Source organism: Tasmannia lanceolata, unplaced genomic scaffold, assembly GCF_043159265.1.
Source record: "Tasmannia lanceolata isolate RefF3 unplaced genomic scaffold, GAP_Taslan_0.1 ptg000012l, whole genome shotgun sequence".
In the NCBI taxonomy this organism is placed as follows: domain Eukaryota; kingdom Viridiplantae; phylum Streptophyta; class Magnoliopsida; order Canellales; family Winteraceae; genus Tasmannia; species Tasmannia lanceolata.
This window is the reverse complement of record NW_027518689.1, coordinates 23200233-23227092: the sequence shown is the minus strand read 5'-3', so window position 1 is coordinate 23227092 and position 26860 is coordinate 23200233. Positions and strand designations below refer to the sequence as shown.

At 40.7% G+C, this 26860-nt stretch overlaps 1 protein-coding gene across 1 annotated transcript; it reads left to right on the top strand.

Annotated features, from left to right (window-relative positions):
* The first annotated feature begins 6 nt into the window (after positions 1–6).
* On the top strand, positions 7–2428 carry LOC143887731 (early light-induced protein 1, chloroplastic-like). The gene is made up of 3 exons (XM_077391897.1): positions 7–219; positions 1567–1611; positions 1829–2428. The coding sequence occupies exons 1-3, from the start codon at positions 112–114 to the stop codon at positions 2171–2173; spliced, it is 498 nt and encodes a 165-aa protein (XP_077248012.1). The 5' UTR covers positions 7–111; the 3' UTR covers positions 2174–2428.
* Positions 2429–26860: the final 24432 nt, after the last annotated feature.

The window sequence follows — 26860 nt, the reverse complement described above, 5'->3', positions numbered from 1 at the left end:
CCTCTTCTAAAATTGCACACAACATTTCTAGTGTTTGATATATTTTGCTCTCATTTCTCCACTCTCTCATTTTTGTTCAGTCGACTCCTTCGTTAAGGAATCCCATTACAGATGGCCACGTCAGCATTCATGGCCGCCCATTTGCCACTTGTCTCGTCTGGCCGTTTGCCACATCAGCAAAGAGCTGCTTATGTGTCTCGTATTCGTTGCAATGCTGAAGTAAATGTTGATCTCTCATGGTCTTTTAGTCTACTTATAAAATTTTAGTTTTATTATTAGCGAGATGATAAATTCACACCCTATGTAGGATAATACTCACCCCTTTTAACGTGAACTGTGGACAGACTTTAATGCTTTTTGACGTCAAATCACGTTAGAAGTGGTGCAAATTATCCTTAGGGGGTGCAAATAAATTTTCGCTCTATTATTATTTGAGGTATGCTAAACGTAAGGCTGCCTTGCAAAAATTAGCTGAAAGAGCTGCACGTCATCAAAGTGTTTTTTGGTTGATTTAATTGCACTTTGGTGACTTGCAGCTAATGAGGGCACTCTTTTAGTAGATTTTTACAAGGTTGCCCCTGAGTTTAGCATTTATTAGTGATTTGAGAGGCAATTTCACAGAAAGCCATTTTTGCAGCTCAAGTTTGCTAGATTTTATACGGTGGAAGCCCTTGTATTCCCATACTTTTCAGAAAGTACTGTACGGACCACATCATAGGATGATCCAAGGCGTAAAACACAGTTTTACATAAATAGGTTGTTCCTCATAAATCATTTACATAGGATGGTCCTAGCCCTACGATCTATAAAGATTTCAATAATATGCCGTTCCTCTGTAGATCGGAGGGTTGGGATCATCCTATAGAAATGTTTTTTTTTGGGGCACATCCAATTTACGTTCTGTTTTGTCACATGGACGGTTTGGATCATCCTAAGGAGTTGTCCGTACAGTACTTTTTGAAAAATCAGGGCTTGGGAAATGATATCCCCCACCCAGGGGCGAAGCCAGAAATTTGGTCCAGAGGGGGCAAAGAATGGCTGTTGTAGTATGATGGGCCCACACTTTTACAATTCATGTTTTGATGGGTGGGGCCCACAATCTCATCCTATCCCATGCATGACGTGGAGCCCACAATTTACACCTCTAATTTTTATGTAGCGGTACCCACTTTTTACACTTCATGTTTTGAAGGGTGGGAGCAACTATTTACATCATAGCCCAAGAATGCCAGTAATTTAACTATTTACATTGTGGCCTAGCAAATGTACAGTTTGGATCGTCATACGAAGTGGGGCCTAGTCATTTTTTGAAAAATACTTGAGTCTAATTCACATTGAGTCCCTTTGTTGATGAGAGGGTTAGGATCATCCTGGGAAATTGATTTTTGAGAGGGGATTATCATTTCCTTGAGGGCTTACACCATATAAAAACTCCACTTTTGCATGAAAGTAAAGCCAACTCATGAACACTTTTAGCAGATTTTGTCTTATTCATCATCATCATTTAACAATTTTATTTTTGTTGCTGGATTTCGAATTTATAATGATATTTTCTTGATGTGGCAGGGTCAATCACCTCAGCCATCCCAGACACCATCTCCAACTCCAAAGGTGTTCAATTATTTCTTTATTTATCAGTAATATTTTGATTTGCAAAAGCTCCTTCTAAATTTGCATTTTATGACTCTAAATCCAAATATACAGACAAATTATATTGGCACTCCCATATTTTGATAGTTTAAGTTTCAATTTTCATAAAGTTCCTTATATTTGCATATAAATAGGTCTGATTATGAGATGTACCTCACTCTAACTTATGTTTTGACAGGTCAGCACGAAATTTTCTGACGTGTTGGCTTTTAGTGGGCCCGCACCAGAGAGAATTAACGGGAGATTGGCTATGATCGGGTTCGTGGCAGCCTTGGGAGCTGAGCTGGCAAGAGGTGATGATGTGGTGGCCCAGTTGGCAAATGGAGGATTGCCTTGGTTTGTGGGTTCCACCGTTGTGCTGTCTATAGCCTCTTTGGTACCTCTATTCAAGGGAGTGACTGTGCAATCCAAATCAGATGGGATTATGACATCAGATGCGGAGATGTGGAATGGAAGATTTGCTATGTTGGGTCTGGTGGCTCTCGTTTTCACTGAATATTTGAAGGGTGGGGCCCTTGTGTAGTGTGTGTCCCACACTACTAGCTAAATTACTAAGGTGTTATATTATAAAAGCATTAGTAAGGTATGAGAAAATGTTGTGAGGTGTACACACAGTTACTTGGAGGTGGTTCATTTCGATGACCAAATATTAAAACATTGCGATGATCATCCCAAGTTCTTCTTTTCCTCTCTTTCTATAGACAAATGTCAAGTGTATGTTTGGTAACCGCGACAAATTATAGACTAAGATGGCATATAATCTTAATCAATTTCTCCATCTTTCTTTTTTGCTTTCTTTTAGGAAGTTAAAGAAATCTAGAGAGAGGGGGAGAGAGATTTCGGCAGAGGGAGTTTTGGATGAGAGAGAGAGGGATTTTCGGATGAAAAGTGTGCGTGGGAATCACAATACCATTGCTTGGGGTGGGTAACAGATGTTAGTGAGTTTGCATTTTCAAAATCATGTATATTACATGTTTTAGTGTTTTGGAAAATATTTTATCAAAAGCGTTTGGGAAAAAGAAAATGTTTTCTTAGAAATATTTGCTTTTACATAAGGATGTAGAAGTGTAGGTGAAAAGATAGTCCCGTACCGGATGAGAGAAAAGAAAGAGAAGGGCTTATAAAGCACTACCTTTTCTAACTCTTATTAATTGCACATTCGGTTGAACCAATGGTTGGACCCGCGGGACGGTGCAACGCACCGTTCGTACACGCGCGCGCGCGGCGTGGGCAATGAGCTATAGGGCGCATAGTGGCGCTTTTTTAGGAGCTTTATTGGCGCTATAGAGCGCATAGTGGCGCGAGGAACGATTGGAGCCTTTAATTTTTTCAGATTTGATCTGCACCGTTGGATCAAGATGAAGATGGACCGGTCGGATGGGTGGGTCAAATGGTTCGCAGTCCCATCAAGCCGAATGGTTCAGTTGGGTTGGGCTTCGGTTCGGGCCTAACGATGGGCCCGTTTCGGTTCGGGTTTAAGCAAGCCCATAAACAATGACATGAAAGATTTGATAAAGTCTTAGTGACAAATGGTTATAAGATACATGAGTCAGATAAATGTATATACAATAAATTTAAGGGTGGCAAAGGTGTTGTTATTTGTTTATATGTTGATGACATGTTAATTTTTAGTACCGATATTGAAAGCATTCAAAGTACTAAATCATATCTTTCTCAAAACTTTGATATGAAAGATATGGGTGAAGCTGATGTGATTTTGGGTATTAGAATCATAAGACAGGATAATGGTCTTATTCTAACACAATCACATTATATTGAGAAAGTTCTCAAAAAGTTTAACCATTTTGAATGTTCACCCATTTCAACACCTTTTGACCCAAATATAAAGTTGTATCTTAATACTGGCAGGACTATCTCTCAACTAGGGTATGCTAGTGTAATTGGTAGTCTTATGTATGCTATGACTTGTACTAGGCCAGACATAGCATATGCTGTAGGTAAACTTAGTAGGTTTACCAATAATCCTAGTTTTTCTAATTTGAATGCAGTCTATAGAGTTTTAAAATATTTAAAGAAAACTATAGACTATGGTTTATGTTATAGTGGGTATCCAACTGTAATAGAAGGATACTCTGATGCTAGTTGGATAACTGAGCGTATAGATCATTTATCAACCAGTGGGTGGATTTTCACCCTTGGTGCGGGAGCAGTCTCCTGGGCCTCTAAGAAACAGACATGCATAACAACTTCAACTATGGAAGCAGAATTTATAGCTCTGGCAGTATGCTGTAAAGAGGCGGAATGGCTTCGGAATTTGTTATTGGAAATTCCGTTATGGTCTAAACCAATGCCATCGATTTATATCCATTGTGATAGTCAGGCCACACTATCAAGGGCATATAATCATATTTATAATGGTAAGTCCAGACATATAAGACTTAGACATAGTGCTATAAGAGAGTTACTTACTAATAGAGTAGTAACTATTGATTTTGTGAGATCGAGCCAAAACTTGGCCGATCCATTCACTAAAGCTCTTGCAAGAGATCTGGTGTGTAAAACATCATTAGGGATGGGGTTAAAGCCATTAACCAATAGTCACCAATGATGGAACATCAACTCAACACTTGAATAAACATCAAGTCTTGAGTTCAATGAGTCCAAGTACATCATATGGAGTGATTGCAAGCACTATAATCTGTATTATTTGTCATCCCAAGGTAAAGTGCTTGGTACCTGTAATGTTTAAAAGGAGAATGCTGAGTATTTAAACTCTTAATAGGCTTATAACATAGTGTTCGAGTGTTTTAGTTACAGGGGCACTCTTGATAAGCCTACCTATGTGAGTGTGGAAGTGGTGCCGCTTCCTATGAGACCTGGCTAGTCTCTAGAGCGCTCATGAAACCAAGATATAGACACAAGGCCAGTACATGTGTCGGTTTTAGAAATTGCCCAAAGAGGTGAAATCTTGTGTGTGAGACGTATTCGGTTAACCAAATAGAATAACTAGTTCAAAGATACGTCTACTATGCAATTCTGGTTAACTTTGATATGTCCTCACTAAGTGAAGGTTCAAATCGAGAGATACCTTCATCTATGCATAAGATTTTCAAGCCTGATGAGAAAGTTTTCTTTGATTTTGAAAATGGTGGGGGATTGTTAGTGATTTTGCATTTTCAAAATCATGTATATTACATGTTTTACTGTTTTGGAAAATGTTTTATCAAAAGCGTTTGGGAAAAAGAAAATGTTTTCTTGGAAATATTTGCTTTTACAAAAGGATGTAGAAGTGTAGTTGAAAAGATAGTCCCGTACCGGATGAGAGAAAAGAAAGAGAAGGGCTTATAAAGCACTACCTTTTCTAACTCTTGTTGATTGCACATTGGGTTGAACCCATGGTTGGACCCGCGGGACGGTGCAACGCACCGTTCGCACACGCGCGCACGCGCGTGCGGCGTGGGCAATGGGCAATGGGCTATAGGGCGCATAGTGGCGCTTTATTTGCGCTTTTTAGGCGCACTTTGCACTTCGCACGTACGCAACGTCGCGAGGAGCGATTGGAGCCTTTAATTTTTCCAGATTTGATCTGCACCGTTGGATCAAGATGAAGGTGGACCGGTCGGATGGGTGGGTCAAATGGTTCGCAGGCCCATCAAGCCGAATGGTTCAGTTGGGTTGGGCTTCGGTTTGGGCCTAACGGTGGGCCCGTTTCGGTTCGGGCCTAACGGTCGGCCCAACGGGCCCATGACTCCAACGGTCAAAGGGTGTGATCAAATGGGTTGTGTCCCTTCCCCCAACGGTCATGTGCCAAGGGGGTGCGATCCACACCATAGATGGTTGATCTAACGATGACTGGGTTGGAGAGAGGTTTTACTCAAACCAACAGTCACCTCTAGAATCGATCAGGACCATTCAATATCAATGGGTGCGATCTAACGGTCAGATTTCAAACATTCTGGAAAGGTGCCCTGTAGAGGTGTTTTTCACACTGAAAAGACACCATATGGTCTATAAAAAATGTGCAAACTTCAGTCATTTCATATGGAAATCGAATTGGCAATTCTGACTGACTTTACACTCTCTTCTACACTCCTACAAAAATCCCCAAGTATTTCTACATACTGTTTTTCTTTTGTTTACTGTTCTAGATACTGTTTTTCTGCAGAAACAGAATCTAGAGATTTCTCTAAGGCTTGAAATTTCGGAAGGGCATTTCGGGTTTGATTCCGCTAGTGCTACGCGTCATCAAACATTAGTAGGGCTTCCCTACTAGGCTTCATTGTATCTTGGAGGCAATTCGCGGATCCCCTTTGCACACTACTAGTGGGGGCGAATCTTGTCTTAAGGAAAGTGATATCACGCCTTGAAGCAACAAGTTTCTGTTTTCTACTATCAACAATACCCTCAACAAATTTTCCAACAATCTTAAGACAAGATTTTCTACTGTTGTTTCAATGGCACTTTATTCAGTTCGTCAAATGACCCAAGACTTTGTCAAACTCGAACGTTTCGACAAAGGAAATTTCAAGCGCTGGCAGAAGAAGTTGCACTTCATTTTGACATCACTCAAAGTGGTCCATGTTCTCACTACTCTAAAGCCGTCAGCAAATGAAAATGAAACTTTGGCGGAGGCTCGTGTAAGGATGAAGTGGGAACAGGATGACTACATTTGCAAAGGGCACATCCTAAATGCTATGTCAGATACACTATTTGACATATATCAAGGCATGGGATCAGCAAGTGAAATCTGGAATGCACTTGAAGCCAAATACTTGGCGGAAGATGCTAGTAGCAAGAAATTCACTGTGAGTCAATTTTTAAATTTTAAAATGGTAGATGATAAGTCTGTTATTGATCAATTACATGAAATACAACATGTAATTAATCAAATTCATTTGCAAGGCATCCTTCTTGATGATTCCTTCATTGTCCCGTCAATTATTGACAAACTTCCACCAAATTGGAAAGACTTTAGAAAAAAGTCTAAAACACAAGAAAGAGGAAATGTCTATTGAAGACTTGGCTCAATGCCTCAGGATTGAGGAAGAGTCAAGAATCAGAGACAAGAAAGAAAATGAAACTGTATCCTCTAAGATCCATTTGGTGGAAAATGTCAAGAATTCAAACCAACAAGGAAAATGCAATTGGAAGAGAAACAAACACCCTGAAAAGAAGACTAATAAGAATAAGAAAAGAAAGGGTGCTTGTTTCAACTGTGGCAAACCAGGCCATTACAAGAGTGAGTGCCGACTTCTTAAGGATAAGAAGTCGGGTGCACCAACAGACAAAGAAAAGTTTGTCGCCATTATTTCAGAGGCAAATATGCTTGAAGATGGCAATGATTGGTGGATTGACTCTGGTGCGACGATGCATGTCTGTAAAGACAGGAACCTGTTTTCAACTTATGAAACAGTTGAAGATGGAAGCGTGTTATACATGGGAAATTCGTCGACAGCAGAAGTCAAAGGGAAGGGCAAGGTGGAACTTGAGTTCACATCCGGCAAGCGACTCACTCTAACCGGTGTCAACCTGTGGTACCCGGATCCCGCGAGAGGGGTGGGGCGCGAGCCGCCTCGCACTCTCTCTTGGTCTCTCGTTTCCACGCGATTGGCGTGTGCATTTTAATGTTGATTTGAATTAATCTTTCCTGTGAACTTGGCGATCACTAAGGCAATCCGAATTCCACACGAAAGAGACTGACAGAGTCGCCACCTAGATGTGGGATCTAGGACCCGTAATTAACCAGAAATCTAGACTCGCTACCTGGTTACGAGAATGGAAGGTATGGGGAGTTATCCGCCACATGCACCATTCCTGCCCGATAATCGGTCTTCGATTCCAAAAGCTAACTCTTTTAAATTTATTTTAAATGGCTCATTCAACTCTATGTTAATGTGCGAACTAAGTGACATGCATCCTATGATCTAATTTCAATGAGAATCCTAAATGTGTATCTTGATTTATTAATTTGTCTGGATTCAATCTAAGTGAAAGTTCTCCTAAAATTCTAATTTCATGGAAAGTCCTAAGTGATTTGATTAAGTATTTACGAGAAAATTAATATACAAAACACCACAATTTGTTTGTGGTGCCGACTCGCGGGTGGTATGCCATCAGACATCCAAGCTGCCTACGTACCCAAGCCTTACTGGGATCAGAGTCGACGTAGTTCGGTGCACCTAAGCTAAGTTACATATGCCTAACTCAACTAAGACACCGACCTAGACGGGATTGACTGTTTCAACAGTTTTAGGAGAAGTTATTTAATTCAAGTTGAGGATTTTATTATCTTAGGATTTCATCTAAGATGCTATATGATTCTCATCTAAATGCAAATGGTCCCTTAGACTAATGCAGGTTTGCCTTACATCCTAGTTTACTAGGCTTGTCCTAGGGAAAGATTGGGTGACTAGTGTAACTAGACCTATGGCACGGTTGCTATACATAGCAAGCGTCCGTGATGAGGCTGGACTCCTAACTCTAGGACTCTCTAAAACTTAGGACACGACACGACACCGGTGTTCCTAAATTGGGCTCTAAGGGTCCTTACGACGGAAACCGTGATCCAACGGTTCCGAAAGACACAAGACAAATCGATTTAAATTCTCGAGGTTAGTGAAAAAAAAATGGAAGAGATGATGAAATAGTGTGAGGGAATGAGAAAGATAGAGAAAGGTGCGACTGAACTTGGGAGTGCCAAATTGCCTACGTACCCCGCGATGGGGATCAAGCCACACGTAGTTCCGCTGGGGAGGTTGCTTGGATTTTGGAAAACAGGATTGGTATTTGGATCAGGAATCGGGTTTGTATTTGAGCATTGGACTTGAGATTCAAAAACATTGATATAGCAATGGGATTTTGGAATTGGGAATTTGCATCAAAGAATTGAGCATATTGGAATCATCAAGGGTTTGAATTTTCGGAATTCAAAGTGGGCGGGCTTATGAGATTCGGCCAAATGGATTCAGACATGCGACTCGGATTGTGTTGGGATATGACTTGGTTGGATTGGGTTAATGGTTAGGGTCAAGTGAGTCGGGTCTAAGTTAGGAGCAAACTCGAGACTAGCCATGGTCTAACTAGGAGGAAGCAGGGTACAAACCAGGGTGCGGACCAGGGTGCACCAGGGTGCGAACCAGCAGGGAACCAGGGTGCGAACCAGCAGGGAACCAGGGTGCGAACCAGCAGGGGAACCAGGGTGCAACCAGCAGGGAACCTGGGTGCAACCAGCAGCGAACCTGGGTGCAACCAGGGTCTAACCAGAGTGCGAACCAGCAGGGAACCAGGGTGCGAACCAATATCGAACCAGGGTGCGAACCAGTAGGGAACCAGGGTGCAACCAGCAGGGAAGCAGGGTGCGAACCAGTAGGGAACCAGGGTGCGAACCAGTAGGGAACCAGGGTGCAACCAGCAGGGAACCAGGGTGCGAATCAGTAGGGAACCAGGGTGCAACCAGCATCGAACCTGGGTGCAACCAGCAGCGAACCTGGGTGCAACCAGGGTCTAACCAGAGGCTAACCAGGGGGAAAACAGACCCTACATGCTTCCTAACATGGTTTTTCTTTTAAAGTAAAAGATATGCATGAAAACAGACCCTACATAGAATTGAAATAAATGCCTACCTCTTTGGAAACCCACTTTGTGTTTGATTTTTCTTTGATGGTAATTCCTTGAAGATGATTCCTTGCTTGATAATGACTGCTTTTGATATATATCACCCAACGTATAAAATCACCCGATCCGGCAAGGATGGCCGAACCCTTGAAGAGATGAGGGAGAGGGATGAATTTTCTAAGAGAGGGGTTCTTTTTCTTCTTTTTGTTGGATGGTGGGATGAGAGGGTATTTATAGGAGAATGGGATAGGAGGTTAGGTGAGGTTAGGTGAGGTTAGGTAAGGTTAGGTGAGGTTAGGTGGTTAGGTGAGGTTAGGTGAGGTTAGGTGAGGTTTGGATGGTTAGGATGAGAGGAGAGGTTAGGTGAGGTTAGGTGAGGTTTGGATGGTTAGGATGAGAGGAGAGGTTAGGTGGTTTTGGATGGTTAGACCCAGGTCAAGATCTGCCATTGATCTAACGATTTACGGAAATCGGGTCTCGGAATGGAATCAGGGTTCGGGCTATGAAGTGACCCTATCTTATTTTGTCCCGATTGATGATCCGTAAAGTCAGATCAAGATATTAATGACCTAAAACATATATTAGGTTATTGTTGGTTAAAGTAAAGCAAAATGTGGGTGTCTACAGATGCCCCTCTTTGGTAGAGATGACGTAGTCATCGAATACCAAAGTTAAAATGACAGAACCATTTTGCGTAACTTTAATCGACAAAGGAACCCCCTAAACACAATGCAACCTAATATAATGCAAGACCTTAGATGAAATCCTAGAATTGGAATGCAATAAAACAAACCCGCTGCGGTGCCGCTGGCAACGAGAGAAATGGGATACCATTTTCAAATGGATTTTCGGAGGGAAAGGAATATCGCTTTTGAACAGCTTCAGAGGAAATGAGACGTCATTTTCAAATGGTCTCAGAGAGAATAATGGATGACTTTTGAAAGATTCTTAATGAAAATGCAGCATCATTTTTGAATGGGCTTGGGCAAGATAAAATACCGTATTTATACGGATTCCAAGGAAATGAGACATCATAGTTGTATGATGTTCAAAGGGTATAAGAGATCATTGTTGTATGGACTTGAAGAGAATGAAATACCGTATTTGTACGGATTCCAAGGAAATGAGACATCATAGTTGTATGATGTTCAAAGGGGATAAGAGACCATAGTTGTATGGACTCGAAGAGAATGAAATACCGTATTTGTACGGATTCCAAGGAAATGAGACATCATAGTTGTATGATGTTCAAAGGGTATAAGAGACCATAGTTGTATGGACTCGAAGAGAATGAAATACCGTATTTGTACGGATTCCAAGGAAATGAGACATCATAGTTGTATGATGTTCAAAGGGTATAAGAGACCATAGTTGTATGGACTCGAAGAGAATGAAATACCGTATTTGTAAGGATTCCAAGGAAATGAGACATCATAGTTGTATGATGTTCAAAGGGGATAAGAGATCAAAGTTGTATGGACTCGAAGAGAATGAAATACCGTATTTGTACGGATTCCAAGGAAATGAGACATCATAGTTGTATGATGTTCAAAGAGGATAAGAGACCATAGTTGTATGGACTTGAAGAGAATGAAATACCGTATTTGTACGGATTCCAAGGAAATGAGACATCATAGTTGTATGATGTTCAAAGGGGATAAGAGACCATAGTTGTATGGACTCGAAGAGAATGAAATACCGTATTTGTACGGATTCCAAGGAAATGAGACATCATAGTTGTATGATGTTCAAAGGGTATAAGAGACCATAGTTGTATGGACTCAAAGAAAAGAGAGACCGTTCTCAAACGGGCTTGAAGAATTTAGAGATTTTTCATGAGCTTGAATTTGATGTAAGATTAGATTTTTTTTGTTTTTTGAAATCCTTGCATGCGGATTAACTTAGCTCTGGAACGATTGCAGGGGGTTAGATACACCAGGCATCTTTTACCGAGACAGCTGTAACATTTGACTAACTGGACAATGATCGACTCTTTCTAAAGAGAAAACTTAGATAAAAGGCACTACTCAAAGGACTGAGGAGCTCTGAATGAGTGAACTTAGAATAACAAAGATTGACTGACTACACTGACAGACACAGTGATGCTTCTGACTTAGTTAATATTTTGTTTGGTAAGTCTATCCTTCCGAGGAATAGTTTTTCAATTGGTAAACACTGGACCTTTTCCTTAAAACAGTAATGCCTCAAGGATTTAATTACGACCCCTAAGATTGCTTAGCTTCAATGCCCCCAGTTTTGAGGATGTTACTTGAATTTGTTTGAACTTCAGTTAATCTTCAGTCTTGATATCGGATGTGGCCTTCTTATAATGATTCTCTTACCGTGACCAAGTCACCTTTTTGGGGTTTTTAACTTGGCGGACCGTGCTAGCCTTAACTTTTGCCTGAATCGCCTTTCTAGGTTTTCGATTCAGCAGGCTGTCCCCTTAGCTTTTGCCTAAGCCGTCCTTTCGGGTTTTCAACTTAGCAGGGGAATGATCTTAAATTTTGCCTAAACCGCCTTTTCAGGTTTTCAGTCTAGCAGATCTTCAAACTCCGTTCTTTTTCTTATTCATCATTTTTTTTTCTTATCGTGTCTCGAGACCTAGATCATTAGTTCTGAACATCGGGAGGCCTTCATAGGTAGGATAGGGCTTTACAAAGAATGGCTTAAGGCTCGACAAAGATTTCGACCGAACCTATGAACAGGTTGCCTACATATCCCCATGTAGGAATCAGGTCGTGTGTAATTCAGGGCGAATGCCCCTAGTTTGAAGATAAATTGTTTGAAGGTTAATTGATTTTTCCTTTTTTTCGTTCTTTCTGGAATGATTGACTTCTCTTCTGTTGGAACTTGTCCCTCTTCTTTTTTTCTGAAACGATTGAATTTCTTTTCTTTTTTTCTTTGAATCGACCGAACTCGGTTTAACCGAGCTGCCTACGTACCCCAGTGTAGGGATCAGGTCTCGCGTAGTTCGGGGCGAATGCCCCGAGTTTGATGGGTTTTCAAGAAAATTTGATTTAGGCTCGGAGGATTTGCAAATCGGTATTCTTTTGACATTGGGTTCTGATTTTGAGATTTATGCGGCCAAAGGAGGCCTTCCGATGTTCAGATTGAGAATCGATCTAGGTTACTAGAGTCCCTCTGGTACTGATTATTTTTTTTTATTTTTTTTTCTTTTTCTTTTTTTTTTCACGGAGCTTGACGGCATTTCCAGGTAAGATAATGGATCTTCTTCTTTCAAGATTCTAATGCGTGATGTAGACTTTCATAGAGCGAAACTTGTTCTTTGACATCCTCCATCTATGGATTCGTACTCTTGATATCTGATGATCACTTTTCAATGCTTGCTCTTGAACTTCTTATCTTGAATTTGTTGGCTTTATGTTATGAATTTGAGAACCAACGTCATTGATTGAAAATATGAAAGTTGTTTCCACTCTATGCCCCTTGTATAGCATATATCTTCTCACTTTCTTCATTTTCTTTGAGCTTTCCATCCATGTCTTGCCCCTGGTATCGGTTGTAGCTTTTCTAGACAATCTTCTTATTCTTGAAATAATTTTATCAATTCTTCACACTCTTCAGAGGGTAATGTATTTTCAATCGGCATTCACTGAATCAAAGTTTCAGTGCCAGTGTTTACCACTTCAATTTCATCTTTGAAAAGCTGGGATTGGCGCTCCTCCTCTTATTCAAGTAATTGTTGTGACTCAAGTGGAGTTTCGTCAATTTTGTCCTCATTTGAGGAGGGAGTCTTATTTAAGATCAGAAGCACACTTAAGAAACAGACACAAGTGAACTATTGGACTTGAAATTTTTATTTAAAGAAAAAGCTATTACATCTGACGACCTATCCTCTCAGGATTCACAACTCTAAATAAAAAAGAGAGATAACTTGCCTGGACTAGGCATTGACCTTGAAATGTAAGACCGGACTCAACAATTGTACTGACCATGATGACTGATTCGCATAGGGGAATGCCCCTAGTTCAAGGATTATGAGAGTAAACCCCGAAGGACTTAGCAAAATATTCTTGAAAAAGGTTGCCCTTAGAGTAAGAAAGGACCAAGGGTACAATTAAGATTGGATCATCTGGACCAGGCATGATCAGATCATGAGATTGCATAATCGAAAGATTGTGAGATTCTGCTCCTGCCAGTTAGGGGATGGCATGAAGATACGATCGAATTGTATGACAGAAGAATGAAAGACGCACGATCAAGAGATTAGATGAGATAGCATAAGATTGCTTTCAACAGATAGATCATGAATGACTAATCCTATGAGATCTTTGGAAATGATGGGATTTATATCCTAACCCCAAAGGGAAAGTTTTTAATCTTCACACATTTTAACAGTGTTACCTGAAGGCATCAACCCTAATCCTAATCTAGCGGAGTGGAGAGAGGATCTCGACTCATGACTTTGTTCGTGTATCTAAGGACCGATCGTAGCCATTGGAAGATGGACCACGGCCTAATCTAGACACAAATGGGTAGGATATCCTAAACTAGGCTCACACACGTGATGCACATGTGTTCGTATACTACATGCATGTGTGGGTTAATCTAGGGGTAAGGCCAAGAGTTCCCTTAGCGCGAATCCATGTTCGATATACTGTACCAGTGTCCGGCGTATCAGTACGTGAACAATAGATCCGTTTACGCACCATAAAGGTACTAGGCTAAGGGTGGAATGCTTCTCTAGCACAGAGGCACCAGGTGATGAAATCCCAGTCAACCATGCTAGATAACACTCCGGGTTCCTAAAATAGGACGTGTGTGCACGTGAGATGCAAGGGTTTAGATGCAAGTGATGTAAGTGTGTGCAATAAGTTCGCGCGATCTATGATGCCTTCAGGTTTTGTTAGATTAAGTTTGAGTAAAATGTGATGAGAAAATAAAACAAGACAAACTAATCTGACAAGTATACAAGAGATAGAGTTCTTATGAGCCAGTTAAATTAAATTCAAATGAATTATCTTTTGGAATTTTAATGAAGTTAGGTGATCCCCAGCAGAGTCGCCAGACTGTGGTACCCGGATCCCGCGAGAGGGGTGGGGCGCGAGCCGCCTCGCACTCTCTCTTGGTCTCTCGTTTCCACGCGATTGGCGTGTGCATTTTAATGTTGATTTGAATTAATCTTTCCTGTGAACTTGGCGATCACTAAGGCAATCCGAATTCCACACGAAAGAGACTGACAGAGTCGCCACCTAGATGTGGGATCTAGGACCCGTAATTAACCAGAAATCTAGACTCGCTACCTGGTTACGAGAATGGAAGGTATGGGGAGTTATCCGCCACATGCACCATTCCTGCCCGATAATCGGTCTTCGATTCCAAAAGCTAACTCTTTTAAATTTATTTTAAATGGCTCATTCAACTCTATGTTAATGTGCGAACTAAGTGACATGCATCCTATGATCTAATTTCAATGAGAATCCTAAATGTGTATCTTGATTTATTAATTTGTCTGGATTCAATCTAAGTGAAAGTTCTCCTAGAATTCTAATTTCATGGAAAGTCCTAAGTGATTTGATTAAGTATTTACGAGAAAATTAATATACAAAACACCACAATTTGTTTGTGGTGCCGACTCGCGGGTGGTATGCCATCAGACATCCAAGCTGCCTACGTACCCAAGCCTTACTGGGATCAGAGTCGACGTAGTTCGGTGCACCTAAGCTAAGTTACATATGCCTAACTCAACTAAGACACCGACCTAGACGGGATTGACTGTTTCAACAGTTTTAGGAGAAGTTATTTAATTCAAGTTGAGGATTTTATTATCTTAGGATTTCATCTAAGATGCTATATGATTCTCATCTAAATGCAAATGGTCCCTTAGACTAATGCAGGTTTGCCTTACATCCTAGTTTACTAGGCTTGTCCTAGGGAAAGATTGGGTGACTAGTGTAACTAGACCTATGGCACGGTTGCTATACATAGCAAGCGTCCGTGATGAGGCTGGACTCCTAACTCTAGGACTCTCTAAAACTTAGGACACGACACGACACCGGTGTTCCTAAATTGGGCTCTAAGGGTCCTTACGACGGAAACCGTGATCCAACGGTTCCGAAAGACACAAGACAAATCGATTTAAATTCTCGAGGTTAGTGAAAAAAAAATGGAAGAGATGATGAAATAGTGTGAGGGAATGAGAAAGATAGAGAAAGGTGCGACTGAACTTGGGAGTGCCAAATTGCCTACGTACCCCGCGATGGGGATCAAGCCACACGTAGTTCCGCTGGGGAGGTTGCTTGGATTTTGGAAAACAGGATTGGTATTTGGATCAGGAATCGGGTTTGTATTTGAGCATTGGACTTGAGATTCAAAAACATTGATATAGCAATGGGATTTTGGAATTGGGAATTTGCATCAAAGAATTGAGCATATTGGAATCATCAAGGGTTTGAATTTTCGGAATTCAAAGTGGGCGGGCTTATGAGATTCGGCCAAATGGATTCAGACATGCGACTCGGATTGTGTTGGGATATGACTTGGTTGGATTGGGTTAATGGTTAGGGTCAAGTGAGTCGGGTCTAAGTTAGGAGCAAACTCGAGACTAGCCATGGTCTAACTAGGAGGAAGCAGGGTACAAACCAGGGTGCGGACCAGGGTGCACCAGGGTGCGAACCAGCAGGGAACCAGGGTGCGAACCAGCAGGGAACCAGGGTGCGAACCAGCAGGGGAACCAGGGTGCAACCAGCAGGGAACCTGGGTGCAACCAGCAGCGAACCTGGGTGCAACCAGGGTCTAACCAGAGTGCGAACCAGCAGGGAACCAGGGTGCGAACCAATATCGAACCAGGGTGCGAACCAGTAGGGAACCAGGGTGCAACCAGCAGGGAAGCAGGGTGCGAACCAGTAGGGAACCAGGGTGCGAACCAGTAGGGAACCAGGGTGCAACCAGCAGGGAACCAGGGTGCGAATCAGTAGGGAACCAGGGTGCAACCAGCATCGAACCTGGGTGCAACCAGCAGCGAACCTGGGTGCAACCAGGGTCTAACCAGAGGCTAACCAGGGGGAAAACAGACCCTACATGCTTCCTAACATGGTTTTTCTTTTAAAGTAAAAGATATGCATGAAAACAGACCCTACATAGAATTGAAATAAATGCCTACCTCTTTGGAAACCCACTTTGTGTTTGATTTTTCTTTGATGGTAATTCCTTGAAGATGATTCCTTGCTTGATAATGACTGCTTTTGATATATATCACCCAACGTATAAAATCACCCGATCCGGCAAGGATGGCCGAACCCTTGAAGAGATGAGGGAGAGGGATGAATTTTCTAAGAGAGGGGTTCTTTTTCTTCTTTTTGTTGGATGGTGGGATGAGAGGGTATTTATAGGAGAATGGGATAGGAGGTTAGGTGAGGTTAGGTGAGGTTAGGTAAGGTTAGGTGAGGTTAGGTGGTTAGGTGAGGTTAGGTGAGGTTAGGTGAGGTTTGGATGGTTAGGATGAGAGGAGAGGTTAGGTGAGGTTAGGTGAGGTTTGGATGGTTAGGATGAGAGGAGAGGTTAGGTGGTTTTGGATGGTTAGACCCAGGTCAAGATCTGCCATTGATCTAACGATTTACGGAAATCGGGTCTCGGAATGGAATCAGGGTTCGGGCTATGAAGTGACCCTATCTTATTTTGTCCCGATTGATGATCCGTAAAGTCAGATCAAGATATTAATGACCTAAAACATATATTAGGTTATTGTTGGTTAAAGTAAAGCAAAATGTGGGTGTCTACACAACCATGTACCAGAAGTTAGAAAGAACTTAGTGTCTGGAAGCATTCTCAACAAGAATGGCTTCAAACTTGTATTTGAATCTGACAAGTTCATTCTTTCTAAGGGGGGTACTTTTGTTGGGAAGGGATATATGTATGAAGGGATGTTCAAACTTAATATCAATAAAGTGAATGTCTTTGCTTATGTTTTGGATTCTTCTTTATCTTTATGGCATAATCGTTTAGGACATGTAAATACTAGGAAAATGAATGATATGATTAAGTTAACCTTAATTCCTAAATATGAAAACGACTTAGTAGATAGATGTAAAACATGCATGCAAACCAAGATAATCACTAAGTCATTTCCTAAAGTAGATAGAACTTCTAACTTGTTAGATTTAATTCATAGTGATGTATGTGACATACATAGTGTTCCCACAAAGGGAGGTAAAAAGTACTTTGTTACATTTATTGATGATTATTCTAAGTACTGTTATGTTTATCTACTTAGTCATAAAGATGAGGTTTTAGAAAAATTTAAGATTTATAAAACTGAAGTAGAAAACCAATGTATAACAAGCATTAAATGTCTCAGATCAGATAGAGGTGGTGAATATCACTTTCCTCATTTCTGTGAATCAGTAGGCATAGTCCATGAAACTTCTGCCCCTTATACACCACAACAAAATGGTGTAGCAGAAAGGAAGAATAGGACACTTACTAAAATGATTAATGCTATGCTTGTTAATTCTGGTTTAAATGAAAGTTTTTGGGGTGAAGCCTTACTTACAGCTTGTCACATTTTGAAAATAGGGTACCAAGTAAGAAATCTAATATAACCCCTTATGAATTGTGGAAGAAAAGGAAACCAAACTTAAGTTACCTTAAAGTTTGGGGTTGTAGATCTATAGTTAAAGTCCCTAAACCTAAGTTAAGAAAATTAGGTGAAAAGGGTATTGAGTGTATCTTTTTGGGATATGGTAGTCACAGTAAGGCCTATAGGTTCTTAGTTATAGAACCTAATGATTTCATAGATGTCAATACCATAATTGAATCTAGAGATGCCTTTTTCTATGAAAATAGGTTCACTTCAATTCCTAAAGAAATTGAACCTACAACTTCTGTAGATCATCCTTTAGAATCACAAACAGAAGTTGGTGAACCTAGTGTACAACCTAGTAAAATAAGAACAAGTTCAAGAGATAGAAGGGATAGGAGTTTTAGCCCTGACTTTGTAACCTACCTGGTAGAAGGGACAAGGGAAAAACTCCAAGGTTCTGTCTTGTTAAACTTAAGCATAGAAAGTGACCCTCAAACCTATGGAGAAGCCATAAAGTCACAAGATGCTCCTTTTTGGAAATAAGCAATTAATGACGAAATGGAATCTATCATGGGTAATAAAACTTGGATTTTGGTTGATCTACCACCTGGGTCTAAACCGATAGGATGTAAATGGATCTTCAAGAAGAAGATCAAAGTAGATGAGACCATAGAAAAGTTTAAGGCAAGGTTAGTTGCCAAAGGGTTTACTCAAAAACCCGGTATTGATTACTTTGACACATATGCACCTGCTGCTAGGATTTCTACCATTAGAGTGTTAATTGCCCTTGCTTCCATATACAAACTTCACATTCACCAGATGGATGTTAAAACCGCATTCTTAAATGGTGAACTTGATGAAGAAGTGTATATGGAACAACCTGAGGGATTTATTCTGCCAGGCCAAGAGCATAAAGTATGTAAGCTTATCAAATCTTTGTATGGGCTTAAGCAAGCCCCTAAATAATGGCATGAAAGATTTGATAAAGTCTTAGTGTCAAATGGTTATAAGATACATGAGTCAGATAAATGTATATACAGTAAATTTAAGGGTGGCAAAGGTGTTGTTATTTGTTTATATGTTGATGACATGTTAATTTTTAGTACCGATATTGAAAGCATTCAAAGTACTAAATCATATCTTTCTCAAAACTTTGATATGAAAGATATACGTGAAGCTGATGTGATTTTGGGTATTAGAATCATAAGACAGGATAATGGTCTTATTCTAACACAATCACATTATATTGAGAAAGTTCTCAAAAAGTTTAACCATTTTGAATGTTCACCTATTTCAATACCTTTTGACCCAAATATAAAGTTGTATCTTAATACTGGCAGGACTATCTCTCAACTAGGGTATGCTAGTGTAATTGGTAGTCTTATGTATGCTATGACTTGTACTAGGCCAGACATAGCATATGCTGTAGGTAAACTTAGTAGGTTTACCAATAATCCTAGTTTTTCTAATTTGAATGCAGTCTATAGAGTTTTAAAATATTTAAAGAAAACTATAGACTATGGTTTATGTTATAGTGGGTATCCAACTGTAATAGAAGGATACTCTGATGCTAGTTGGATAACTGAGCGTATAGACCATTTATCAACCAGTGGGTGGATTTTCACCCTTGGTGGGGGAGCAGTCTCCTAGGCCTCTAAGAAACAGACATGCATAACAACTTCAACTATGGAAGCAGAGTTTATAGCTCTGGCAGCATGCTGTAAAGAGGCGGAATGGCTTCGGAATTTGTTATTGGAAATTCCGTTATGGTCTAAACCAATGCCATCGATTTATGTCCATTGTGATAGTCAGGCCACACTATCAAGGGCATATAATCATGTTTATAATGGTAAGTCCAGACATATAGGACTTAGACATAGTGCTATAAGAGAGTTACTTACTAATGGAGTAGTAACTATTGATTTTGTGAGATCGAGCCAAAACTTGGCCGATCCATTCACTAAAGCTCTTGCAAGAGATCTGGTGTGTAAAACATCATTTGGGATGGGGTTAAAGCCATTAACCAATAGTCACCAATGATGGAACATCAACTCAACACTTGAATAAACATCAAGTCTTGAGTTCAATGAGTCCAAGTACATCATATGGAGTGATTGCAAGCACTATAATCTGTATTATTTGCCATCCCAAGGTAAAGTGCTTGGTACCTGTAATGTTTAAAAGGAGAAGGCTAAGTATTTAAACTCTTAATAGGCTTATAACATAGTGTTGGAGTGTTTTAGTTACAGGGGCACTCTTGATAAGCCTACCTATGTGAGTGTGGAAGTGGTGCCGTTTCCTATGAGACCTGGCTAGTCTCTAGAGCGCTCATGAAACCAAGATATAGACACAAGGCCAGTACATGTGTCGGTTTTAGAAATTGCCCAAAGAGGTGAAATCTTGTGTGTGAGACGTATCCGGTTAACCAAATAGAATAGCTAGTTCAAAGATACGTCTACTAGGCAATTCTGGTTAACTTTGATATGTCCTCACTAAGTGAAGGTTCAAATCGAGAGATACCTTCATCTATGCATAAGATTTCCAAGCCTGATGAGAAAATTTTCTTTGATTTTGAAAATGGTGGGGGATTGTTAGTGATTTTGCATTTTCAAAATCATGTATATTACATGTTTTAGTGTTTTGGAAAATGTTTTATCAAAAGCGTTTGGGAAAAAGAAAATGTTTTCTTGGAAATATTTGCTTTTACAAAAGGATGTAGAAGTGTAGTTGAAAAGATAGTCCCGTACCGGATGAGAGAAAAGAAAGAGAAGGGCTTATAAAGCACTACCTTTTCTAACTCTTGTTGATTGCACATTGGGTTGAACCCATGGTTGGACCCGCGGGACGGTGCAACGCACCGTTCGCACACGCGCGCGCGGCGTGGGCAATGGGCTATAGGGCGCATAGTGGCGCTTTATTGGCGCTTTTTTAGGCGCACTTTGCACTTCGCATGTACGTAACGTCGCGAGGAGCGATTGGAGCCTTTAATTTTTCCAGATTTGATCTGCACCGTTGGATCAAGATGAAGGTGGACCGGTCGGATGGGTGGGTCAAATGGTTCGCAGGCCCATCCAGCCGAATGGTTCAGTTGGGTTGGGCTTCGGTTCGGGCCTAACGGTGGGCCCGTTTCGGTTCGGGCCTAACGGTCGGCCCAACGGGCCCATGACTCCAACGGTCAAAGGGTGTGATCAAATGGGTTGTGTCCCTTCCCCCAACGGTCATGTGCCAAGGGGGTGCGATCCACACCATAGATGGTTGATCTAACGATGACTGGGTTGGAGAGAGGTTTTACTCAAACCAACAGTCACCTCTAGAATCGATCAGGACCATTCAATATCAATGGGTGCGATCTAACGGTCAGATTTCAAACATTCTGGAAAGGTGCCCTGTAGAGGTGTTTTTCACACTGAAAAGACACCATATGGTCTATAAAAAATGTGCAAACTTCAGTCATTTCATATAGAAATCGAATTGGCAATTCTGACTAACTTTACACTCTCTTCTACACTCCTACAAAAATCCCCAAGTATTTCTACATACTGTTTTTCTTTTGTTTACTGTTTTAGATACTGTTTTTCTGCAGAAACAGAATCTAGAGATTTCTCTAAGGCTTGAAATTTCGGAAGGGCATTTCGGGTTTGATTCCGCTAGTGCTACGCGTCATCAAACATTAGTAGGGCTTCCCTACTAGGCTTCATTGTATCTTGGAGGCAATTCGCGGATCCCCTTTGCACACTACTAGTGGGGACGAATCTTGTCTTAAGGAAAGTGATATCACGCCTTGAAGCAACAAGTTTCTGTTTTCTATCATCAACAGTACCCTCAACAAATTTTCCAACAACAGATGCCCCCCGATATTCCGAGATTTTTTCCGCCGGATGGTCTCATTTTGTTATCGAGTTTGGAGCCAAGCACTTGAATCCAAGAAAAAAGAATCAGATCCCATTCTTGTTTCCGATTCTGGCGATCTAAACGTGCCAGTAGGGGTTTGAAAACCCATGCCACGGTTTTGGAGGAAAACTCCAATATAACACCGTGAAAGGACCAGAGCTCCTTCACCCACGTGAAAGAGCCAATGCTCTCTTCACAAGTGATGTCTTCGAAATAACTTTATTCAATCTCCCTTCTTTTCTCATGCCATTAGATTATATAAAGAGCCAAAACTTAAGAATAGCAACCCTAAAGACTTGCCTAACAATTATTCTCTATCTTCTATTTACAGCAACAAAAATGAAAGCAAGAAATATGACTAAGATAATTCTAAAATAGTAATCCCGTAATAGACACTTACCATATCCTAAAACTGCCTATAACTTAGCCAAATCAAGTCAAAATCGAGTAATCTTGGGCTCTTTAGATAGGTAATCGAAAAATCTTTCTAAAAACACCAAAATAAAGCTAAATAGACAAGTTTTGACACCCCAAAAAATACTACAAACAAAAGGACAAAAATAGAAAATAAAAAATAAAAGATTTGTTCAACACCGCACGTTCTGCATTATTCACCCCCACTTGAAAAAAAACTAGACCACGAGTTTCGTCCATCGTCCTCCAAATCTAATGCGTTACACCAACCTTCCATTCTTCCTTTATTTTTTCATCTTTTCTTGATACAGTACATTAAGCCTTTTTTTATAATGATTTCTTACATGAAGCATAGCCATTAAAAGGGCTCTTGAAGGCACTCTCAGATCCATGGCCGTCTTCTCATGGATGCGGGCTTCGAGTAGTGCTAACTGTGTATGAAAGTCTTCACTTTTTGTTGGAGTTCTTCGTTCACCACGGCTCGATCAGGCTGGCCGATGTTAGGTGTAATGAATTCTTCATCCCGTCGCGATTCGTCAGAGATCCCTTGTGCTTTGATACCAACTGACATAGGAAGCGTGGAGCGGCAGAACCAAGATAAAGATCAACACGAGCAGCGACTAAAATAGTCTCGTGGGAGTTTGAAAATCCATGCCACAGTTTGGAGAAAGACTCAATATAACACGTGAAAGGAACAAAGCTCCTTCACCCATGTGAAAGAGCCACTGCTCACTTCACAAATGAGATCCTAAAAATAAACTTTCTTCAATCTCTCTTTCTTTCCCATGACGTTACATAATATAGAGAGTCAAAATCTTAGAATAGCAACCCTAATTACTTATCTAGCAATTATCCTCCATCTTCTATCTAAAGCAATAAAAATAAAAGCAAGAAATATGACTAAGATAATCCTAAATTAGCAATCCCGTAATAGACACTTACCATATCCTAAAACCACCTATAAAATAGCCAAATCAAGTCCAAAATCGCGTAATCTTGGGCTCTTTAGATAGATAATCGAAAAACCTTTCTAAAAATACTAAAATCAAGCTAAATAGACAAGTCATGACGCCCCAAAAAATACTACAAATAAAATGATAAAAATAGGAAAAAAAGTAAAATGTTAAGAAAATTTGCCGGGCATTCCAATCCGATCGTGCACAAATTAAACGGAAAGTAAAATAAACAAATAAGCAAGCCACATGATGAACACCAAGATTTTACGTGGTTCGGCCAAGCCTATTCCAAGGGCGAGAAACACGATCTTCCACTATGAGAAAAATAAAATACAAGGATTACAATGGATTAATCACAAACGCATAAACCTGCAACCCTTTCCTTTTTTCTCAAACCCAAGTTCATACACAAGAGAACCTCGAGAAAACCCGAAAGAAAACCAAGAGGAACCCGAGAAGAAACCTAGGAAAAAACCCTTTTCTTCCTTCTTCTTCTCTCTTTTTTCTCTCTCTCCCTTAGGGTAGCCGTCACATCCCAAGCCTCTCGCTCGTCCTCTCTTGCTGTCCTTCCTCTAGAGAAAACCCACTTTCTTTTTGGTATTTAGGTTTTCCCTAAAACCTAAAAAGGTACCTTTCCTTTTTGCCTCTTGCCTTTCCACCCAAGCAACTGATTGTGGGTGGAAATAAGGCAACTGTCCCAACAATCTCCACCTTGGCTTATTTCCCACCCACCTGAAGATTTTCCATTGATGTCGCCACCGGTCCGCTATCGCCGCAAATCACTAGGGTTGCAACATGGGTCAGGTTTTACCCTGCCCGCATCAACCCGGCCCGAAAAAAGCATGGGTCGGGTTCAAAGTGGTCGGGTAAGTAGTTGGGCCGGGTTTCATTTTGCAAAGCCCGAGTGATTCTCGGGTCGGGCCGGTTTTAAAGGTGGAAAACCCGACCCGACCCGAAAACCCACATTTTTTACTTTTTTAATATTATAACTTATAACTTATCGTCAAATCGATATGGGTATAAGGCCGTAACTCTCATCTCACCAATGAAAAAGGAGAAATCAATTTGTAACCCTAGCCCCTCTCTCTCTCTGACTTCCGCCTTTGTCTCCCCTCTCATCTCACCAACGAAGGGAACCAAGGTCTCTCTGTCTCTCTCTCTCTCGGACCAGAAGCGAGAAGGGGGTTTTTGAATTTTTTTTTTCAGCCAAAGTTTTTGCTTCATTGCTAGTTTGGGTTTTGCAGGCTGTTCTGCAATTGAAGAATAGAAATGTTGGGTTTTCTAGCTAATGGCTTTTTCTTTTTTGTAATGGAAGATTCCTGGGGTTTAGATTGCCTAATTTTTTGAGGTTTCTTCATGGAAGTTTTTTGTGGGTTTTCTTTGTAACAGTTATTAGATTCCAGAGAAAAATCTTTTGCTCTGGGTTTTCTGCAATCATCATTTTTTTCCATCAGCATACTATTGTTTCTCTACTGATCTTGGGATGAGGGTTATTGAGTGATGTTAGATCTATCGTTTTTTTCATAATAGGATGACTGTTGAGGTTAGAAATCTGCTGTGGATTTGTCTTTAGCCCTTCTTTTGTATATTTGCCGCTCTTGGGGTCAGATTCTTATTTTTTCTGGGTCTGATGGCTGGTTTTTGAAGTTAAAAACGGTGTAATCATGGGCATTTTGTGTTCTTCAGAGTTTATATTGGGGGCATTGGCAAATGGTTAGTTCTGCAATATCTTTTGCAATCTTTCTCTTTTGTGCACAGATATTTCTTTCAAGTTTAATTGAAGTTCTCTTTTTTCAAGGATAGGAATGGATGCACCTTTGGGCGTTTGTGTTGTTTTTCAGATGTATCTTTGTATTTCTTTGTGATGTCTTGTGAGATTTTTTAGCCTACTTTATGTGTAAAGAGGATTTTTACAACTGTGTAATATGGTTCTCTAGGATACTCAAGTGCCTCAACTGCCTATTGCTCTTATGGCCATCTAAGTCATAAGAAGGTCTATTTCTTGCATAAAATAATCTTTGTAGTTCTTTAATTTGTTTACAGTGGCATCTTAACTCATATTTGATTGTCCATTTTGTTCATGCTTTCCATTCATGTACATGTTTGTAGGATACATATCAGTATATCACCACCACAAAAATAATTTTATGTCATTCTCTATAGGCAAACAGAGGCCATGACTGCATTCTCTTTTTTATCGAACCTCAGAACCTGTGTTTTGCAAAGCTTACAGATCAGTCTAGCCACTAACGAGTTGATTGAGAATTAGAAAATATTTAAATCATACTTTGTCTAATCTTATCACTTATTATTAGCATGTTTCAATCAATATGTTAAAATCAGGTTTAAAGTGGGCTTAGAGTAAATTAGGACAATTTGGAATAAAAAGGAGAGCATTGAATGAAGTTGGAGGCGGCAATGCGGAAAAACCCGACCCGACCCTACCCGACCCAACCCGAGAAATTATCTCGGGTAGGGCCGAGTTTAAGAATCACGAGTTTTCCCCAAAAAAACCCGGCCCGACCCGACCCGAGGTTGTTTCTTGGGTAGGGTAGGGTTCTAGAAAACCCAACCCGCCCGACCCGAGTTGCAACCCTACAAATCACCATTAGCCTTCTGAAGTAATAACTACACTCCCTTGAATCACCTTGGTTCTGACTCCTCCTGATTCGATCAACACGGCCAATGCACATGTGTAACTACCAACCCGTTGACTCACCTAGTCAACCTTGGAGAGGGATCTCGATCCATCCTCCCCAATGCAGGTACTGTCACCTTCTCACCATCGTATCCAACCTGGAAACATGTCTCTGCACCAACTGCGAAAGAGACCTTACATGTGCGCACACCATTACCCTATTTCCATCTAGCCATCGAGATCTTAGAAACACTAGTCACCGTGTCCCCGACCAGACGATACAATCCGCCACACTTCTCTCCTTTCATCAGAACCATACAACCGCATGTGATTTTCATGGATCCACTTGCACTTGGAAACCTACAACCCCTGGAGTCCAACCGGCCAAGAGATACTAGATTCTTACGTATCTTTAGGACATACGCCACACCACGCAAAGTACGAACCACTCCATCAAACATTTCGATCTTTCCCGTTCCAACTCCCGTGATGTCACAAGTAGACTCGTCACCCAAGGACACTATACCTGCCCTTGTCTCCTTGAATGTATCAAAATATTCCCTCATGGAGCATACATGAATAGAGCATCCTGAATCTAAAATCCACTCATTATGAGGAGAAGTCTCATTAACCTGTGGAGACTGTGAGAACATCTCCAAACTCTTCACCCTGTTCATCCATTACCGCCACTACTGTATTCATAGTACCATTATCTGCTTGGTCAGCTTTCTTCGGACAACCTTGCTTGATGTGGCCATATTCTTTGCAATAGTAACACTGCACTCCCTTTCCGTCGACCTTGGATCTTGACCTGCCTTTTCCAGATCCCTTGTCAGACGACCTTCTTCTTTGATTCCACCATGAACAACCAACCCATGCTCTTCACTTATACCAAGAACATGTTTCTTTCGCATCTCATTCAATAAGAGCAATGTCTTGACTTCCTCTAACTTTATTGTATCATTGCCATACAGTAAAGTTGTCACCAGGTTGTCATACGAATCAGGAAGCTAAGTAAGAAGCAAAAGGGCCTTGTCTTCTTCCTTCAACTTTTCGTCAACCTTGTGGAGTTGATCCACATGTCTGTTAAACACCGTAATGGGTTCCAGAAGATCCACAAGCCTGTTAAACACCAATTGTTAAACTTTAGATATTTTAGAACTATGCAAATAAAGCTGTGCAAATAAACTA

What these genes read in the sequence shown, in the direction of transcription:
- LOC143887731 (XM_077391897.1), top strand. Translation starts at nt 112, where the DNA reads ATGGCCACGTCAGCATTCATGGCCGCCCATTTGCCACTTGTCTCGTCT. An exon ending in GTATTCGTTGCAATGCTGAA is followed by an intron (nt 220 to 1,566) that starts GTAAATGTTGAT and finishes TTGATGTGGCAG; the next exon opens with GGTCAATCACCTCAGCCATC. An exon ending in CACCATCTCCAACTCCAAAG is followed by an intron (nt 1,612 to 1,828) that starts GTGTTCAATTAT and finishes ATGTTTTGACAG; the next exon opens with GTCAGCACGAAATTTTCTGA.